At 37.6% G+C, this 6,902-nt stretch overlaps 1 protein-coding gene across 2 annotated transcripts in view; it reads right to left on the bottom strand.

The window, feature by feature from the left end:
- INVS (inversin) overlaps positions 1 to 6,902 on the bottom strand; it is a 98,432-nt gene that overhangs the window by 55,206 nt on the left and 36,324 nt on the right. For both annotated transcript variants that reach the window (XM_009324923.1, XM_009324924.1), the window contains exon 3: positions 4,179 to 4,352. In XM_009324923.1, the coding sequence (XP_009323198.1) occupies positions 4,179 to 4,352 (174 nt within the window). The remainder of the gene's footprint in view (positions 1 to 4,178; positions 4,353 to 6,902) is intronic.

The following is a 6,902-nucleotide window of genomic DNA, read 5'->3' as shown; positions in this document are numbered from 1 at the left end:
CTTACCAGCTGTGTCAGGAAGTTGTCTTCCACACACTCCAGGAAAGTGTGCATCTTGAGCAAAGGTTTTGACTTTCTGCACTGTCCTTGATCACTCAGAATTCTGAGGTTGAGTATTACTGAATCTAATGCCCACTGACCCATGGCAGTCCAATAAAACATCAAAAGGCAATCCATGCTCCTCTTGCCAATTCCTGACTGCCAGTGGCTTTTTATGGCATTATCGATGTTCCTGATTACATAAGCAAACCAAAGTGTGGGGTTTTTTTAAATGGCAAAATGTTGGTATATTAACAAATATTTTATTTATCAGACACATCTCTCCCAACTGCCAAGTAGCAGAAGGTTGTAAGATACAGAACAAATTTTATTTCCTATCTCTCTTCCCCCCTCACCCGTGCAAAATATTAAATGGCACTTTGATTTGAAAAATGAGAGAAATAACTGCTGCAGGACATTTGTGTATAAGCCTATGATAACCTGGATTAACATCCTTGAACAGTGAGATAGAATGTATGAATTCACTATCATATCGTTAACATCTCTGTAAAGGAGGAAGGCAAAAAGGAACCTATTTCTTGTGTTTGTTGCTTTAAGCTGTTAGTTTAGTACCATGGTAACATAATATGATAGCACAACCTTTTTGTCTACTTGGTAGTTCACTGAAAAAGAGCTCATTCTAAGACATAACTGGAGGGGCTGCAAGGGAAGGTCTGATAACTGACACCGCATACAATGACATACAGCCTAGCACCATAAAGCGTGTTCAAACCATAACAGCTTGTCAGGATTTGAATTGAAAAAACTTCTAGCAGTAGAAATTTGTAATAAGTTAACAAATGTTATTTCTTAAGCAAAGCTGACCAGTATCCCTAGAAACTGACAGATGCAATGAAAGCAAAAACTTTTGATTACCAGGAGGCCAATGTAGCCTTGGTACAGGCCTGGGCATTGTACATTTGTACATTGTACATTTCTCACCTACAACCTGCTTTTCAGTCAGTTGCCTACATAGAAGTAGATGTAAAAGACAGTTGTTCTCTCTCATGTTCAGGAATTTTTGACGATCTTGATGCGCACAGTTGCAGTAAGGGAAACGGATAAGCTATGTGCCCAACAGGGTCAGACATGTTGGACTCTGTCCCTGAGACCGCCTTTCATCAACCTGAATTCCATCTTTGCTACTGTGACTACTCATAAAATGAACTGGAATAAAAGTGCTCTACATTTTGTGGGAAATCTGGCAATGCTTTAATACTGCCTTGGAAATTTGCTAAACAACAGGCAAGGTTCCTAAAAGGTTTTGGCTGGTTTCCATATACCTTTGTTAATTAATTAACATGGTCAGGAAGTCAGCATGACCTCTCCAGAATGACTGCTGTAATTATAGCCAGGGTTTCCACGGTACATGTTAGAATATCCTGGAAGGCAAACAGCTGATTGCTAGGGCACAGGCTGGTTCAACTCCATTGTCCAGAGGGGACAGATGATTCATTTGTTCAAAACTGGGCTTTCCACTGTCTTATCCTGCTTCCTAAATGATAAAATCAGATAAGGATTTCAGAGTTGAAGCAGTTACATCACTAGAAAGTCCAGTCCCCTTCTCTTACTGTGTCCTCTTGCGGTAGAATGAAAACCCACTACATGAGATATGGAATGATGATTTCCACTAAGATCAGCCTTGCCAAGCTGGTACATTGGTTATCAGCTGATCCAAATACATTTGATCAGGGCATTCACATTTGAATCAGTGGTAGATTAGTGCCTGGTGGGGAGAGTTTTTGCACCAGTTTCAAGATCACTTACAAATTGTAAGAAAGAGACCTTCCTGCTCAATGCTTAAAAAGCCTCCATCATCAGTAACAGTTCCAGTTGTATTCAATCCCATGCCTACCTTGCCAATGGTAGTTACATAATTGTTTTTTGGTCTTCCTTTTGCTATCTACATTCACAGTGTCTCACTTTTTGTTACTATACCCTTGCAGAAAAAATTGGGCTTAGGGAACATTCCTATCTCTGGGTTCTCTGAAAGAAGTCTCTTTCTGATTTCAGGATACACAAACTGCTCAAGCACATGAGGTTTAAATCAGATATTCCCAGATTAACAGGTCCACAATAATTACTAGAAATCTGTCTACTAAAGGCAATGTGATCGTCTCCCAAACAGAACATGCATCAAGCATGCCAACAAGAGGGATGAATCTGTTTTGTTCAAAACGTATGTGGAAACACAAGAAATCCTTTACCTAGAATGTCTGTCAGGACTGTGTGAAAGTCCTGTGCCTCCTCATACCCTACTATTAATGCTAATGGAGGCAACCGTTTCACATCAGTTTTAAATCAAGCATTGCTAAGCACTCAAGAGCCACATTAATATGAGCACCTCAAAAAAATAGTTACTATATGCTAAATAACTATTCCTTCCTTTAAAATGGGTTAGTGTGCTATTACTGTGGACTGGCAGTACCTCTCTGTATGAAGAGTAATAGTAAATCAGTTGTTTTAAGAACTGTACCACTTCTCCTGTCATCTCTTCTGGCTGGTCATTTCAATGATAGTCCTTTTTAACAAATGTCAGTAGATTATTTCCTGAGGCTCTTAGAAGTCAGTGTGCTTCTGAAGCAGGCTGGTAATTTTATCGATGTGGTAGAGGATGACTTGACTTTGCAAAGGGACATGAGAAAACTCATGATGATATATGCACTATTTGATATACCTGGAAAGTCACCTGGAGCTTTCCTGGCCTTTCAAGCAACTGTTGCCACTACAGATAGAGAAAATTAGTCTGAATGACTTTACTCTAAGAAGGTAGTAACGTAAAGCTCTGAAGATGTTAAGATTACATTTTCTCCCGAGGAAGTCTGCAGTTTCACAAAACAAATGTCATAGTGACTAACTGGTGCTCTGCTTCAAATGAAAGTCTCATGTCAGAATGTCAATCAACTTCATCATCACATCCCTCTCACTAAATGATGCACTCACAGAAGCAACAGTGCATGTGCATTGATAGCAGACCTTCTGCTACCAATTGGTCCATTTTATAATAATAATAATAACAACAACAACTTGATACTTTTTATTGTCCCTGTTAGAAAATCTTCTTGACAAATAGCATCACATTCTATCCCAGGCCAAAAAATCATGTATGACTAGGAGAGACTAAAAATTGTCCATTTCTACTTACAGAGATATAGAAAAAAAGGACAGCTGACCAGATAAATTTAGTCTATGGATATTTTTACCCTTGGACCATCTTTGTGGGTGGAAGTGAAGGAGTAAAGTTGAGTCGGGAAAAAAGGGGCGGTGGTGGTAGTGGTTTGAAGGTGGTGGTCTAATTTTTGTCTCTGCTTCTCACTATACAAAACTACTTTAATTGGCAACAAATGAAACTCATTTTCTTTAAGTTGAGTCTGTTTTGCCCATGACAATAACTGGTGATCAATCTTCCTGTCTTTATCTCAACCCATGAGCTTTTTCAACCTACTTTCTCCATCTGTCCCATTGAGGAGGGGGAGTGAGAGAGCGGCTAGGTGGGCATTTGGCTGCTTGCCAAAGCTAACCCACCACACATTTCTAAAAGGTAGCACACCTATGGACAGCTGTGTCAGTATCACCTCCATTTTAGTGGCCCCAGTGCAGGGCGAAATCAATCACCCAGTGTTAGGAAGGATGTCTGCCAACAACAAACCTGCATTCAGCTCAGCACCGAAGGAATTTCCTTTTTTTTTCTTTTTTAAACTCACCTTTGGTATTGACAAATACTTTGAAGGCCTTTTGCACAAAGTTTTCTAGTGACTCTTATCATGAAATGATTCTGAATGTAGGGTTTTTCCAAGGAAGAAAAGCAAGATAAGCACATGCTATCCAGATTCTAACAAGGATCACAATGTTACAGAAAGACTTAGACCTTAAAACCAGTGGTTTTTGAATCCTCTATTATTCTGTGTACTCTCAACAAGAATGTCAATGAACTCAGTGCAATGAACTTTTACATCATTATCATCAGGAAAATATTAATATTTCTAAAGGTGATCATTATAATACCAGTGTTAGCCACCATTTTGAAGACTCAGAAAAATTTTGTTATGACTGAAATAATTTTTCACACACAACTGTTTGATGTAACACCAATTTCTAAAGATGCTACAAGTGTTGTCTTAAAATAAGCAGTATTTTTACCTTGTTTCTGTCCTGGGTATCCACTTCTCCAGGTGCCATATGTTTTAGCAACAAAGCTAAACATTTTGGGCTTTTGTGACGTGTAGTTAAATGTAATGGTGTCATATCCTCTAAGTCCTTCTGCATCCAGTTCCCTCTACGAGCCAGTAAAAGTTTCATGAAGCGGTAATTTCCCTGGGTAAAGAAAAATATCAGAAATTTATTCCAGTTTATCAAACCAAATGATGATACTGTTTAGATATATTTACTGTTGTATTACAGTGCCTAAAAAAATGCACCAAAACAGCTCTAAGCTTTGGAAACATCTAATGAAGATTTTTATTAAAAAACATTAACTCTTGATTTTTAAGTCTGTTTTGCTACTTGGTATTAGATACATATCTTCCAGTAGCAGAGCGTGTAAGACAGGGTTCAGTAATACCGAAAATTCTGCAATATTGTCAGTGTTTCTTGACAGTTTAAACTCAAGAAACATTGTGTAAAAACTGAAATAAGATCATTACATGCTGGTTTCACAAGGCAGATAGTTACCAGACGAAGAATAAAACTAAACATGAAGAAAGATTACAATTTTCAAAATGAAAGTAAGAAAAATAACAGGGAATGATTCAGAGAGATAAAATGAACTCATCTGCATAACATATACAGAAAAGTGATTGTCTCTTACATTTTTAAATTGGGAACTGTATATGAGTTTTGATCTACTGTATGCATGATAAATGGATGGGACAGCTAGCTTTGTAACACATTTAAAACACTTACCACTCTGGACTTACTAGGTTTTCAAAAGAAATAATGTAGAAATGCTCCTGTGACTAATAACTGAGGGTGGACCCCGAACAAAACAATCCAGTTTTATTTCTCAAATCATTGAAGAAGCCAGTCAAAAATTAAAGGTATAATCATGCAATCATGAAGAAGCTGTAGTGATTTAACGTATAGGCAGCCTTGACTTGCTACTGCCCCTTGCTTGGAGGTTATCTTCCCTATAACAGAGATGCTACATACAACATTTTGATGCTTCCACTTCGCTTCAATACAAAGTCTACTGGGTTTTTCAAACCACCTTCAGCAGTTAAGTTTCAGTTGAGGACCAGTAACAGCTGGAGCAATAACTCATTAAAGCAAAACATCTGGATCTAGCTTGTGTGATCATGTTTTAAACATCCCTATTCTTTCCCCACTCGAACTTTTAACCTTTCCTAAAGTGAAAGGCATGTGCTATCTCCCAATTTTGCTCACTGTCTCCCAATGTTTCCCAAAATATTAGTTTTTGCCAATTTCACATATTGACAGTTTAAGTAAAAGTATCAATTACCCATAAATATAATGAAAATAGAAAGCTCAGAAAAGAAGATAAATGGTATTAATTCCCCCCACCCAGGGAAAAGCTGCAGCATTTGATGAAGCTTTATTAGACAATGTACACAGGAAAGGTGACACTCAAATCAATAGAAGTCATGTCTTTGGATTCTTCTGCTTATGGAACTACCTTAACATATTTCAGTCTGCTACAATTCTTTTACAAATCCTGTACCTTAACTTGGTCCTTTTAGGCTGTCTTTGGAAAAACAATGAAAAAAAGGTAACCATGTAGACAAGTGCAAGCAGTGCTAATAAATGGGGGCACTTCTGTATATCATAAGACTCAGAATTGCGAATCACTTTGTCAGCAGAATGGTAGGGTGGAGATGGGCCAAAGGATTCCAGAGGCCCCCACAGTATCCAGCGCCAGGGCATAAAAATATTCTAGTTTCCTTTTTCATAGCAGCCATAAAGATTGGAAGGGCAGATTTTACATATATTACTGTTCTGTTCTTTGTCTAATAAAAATGGAAGAGTTGAGCTTTATGTGGGAAGAATGGATTTCACCAAGTACACCTAAAATAAATGAATGTGATTCTTTTTTCCCTGCTACACTATTTTATTTTACAATACAAAACAGGGAAAGCAAATCATGAATGAGCTCAGACAAAATAACCTCTTTCTGCTTCTACAGTTTATTGTCATCGGTCCTTGCTCTTCAGTGAAAGCCTACAAGAAAAGTCTGCCAAAAACCTTACCACAAACCTGCCCGAAAATGCAAATTTCTCTTGCCAGAGACAGCATGGCTACTGTACTCTTCAACAGCATTCACAGCAGTAGTGACTGACTAATTCTCTTTCTTCTGCTGGGTGTCAAGGAAAGCATTACCTTAGGATTTTGTCCCTTTAATGCACACAAGGCAAGTAGAGAGGCAGAACAGCATCATGTCTGCCCAGCTACTAATCCACGCAGAACACACTCAAAATGAATCCATGACAAATTTGGGAATGACTTAGGGATGAGAAAACTCCTCATTATTGCCATTATATTTTACAGGTAAATATAAGAAAAATTTGCAAAACTCATTAAAAAAGAAAAAAAAACTAGCAAAAAATTGCAATTTATCATGATGTGGTTAGGAATTAGACTGGGGGAAGACAACATTAAATAACTTGAGAGAATATTAGTCGTGGAAGAAATATAGCTGCTTTTCTCCATCACAGAGGATAATGCATTTGGCTTGTTTTCAGTATTTCCTGCTCAATGTGCATGCATACACATAAAAGAAAAAATATTTATTTTCTTTTGTTGATGGATACTTATTGGAAGATTTACAAGTATATTGTGCTTTTTGAATGAATTCAGCTGAAAAGTCAAAGTTAAAATAATACATAAACCTAAAGAAACGTGCATTTTTAT

The sequence above is a fragment of the Pygoscelis adeliae genome, unplaced genomic scaffold, assembly GCF_000699105.1.
Source record: "Pygoscelis adeliae isolate BGI_AS28 unplaced genomic scaffold, ASM69910v1 Scaffold135, whole genome shotgun sequence".
NCBI classification, from domain to species: Eukaryota; Metazoa; Chordata; class Aves; order Sphenisciformes; family Spheniscidae; genus Pygoscelis; species Pygoscelis adeliae.
This window is presented reverse-complemented; position numbering and strand designations above follow the sequence as displayed.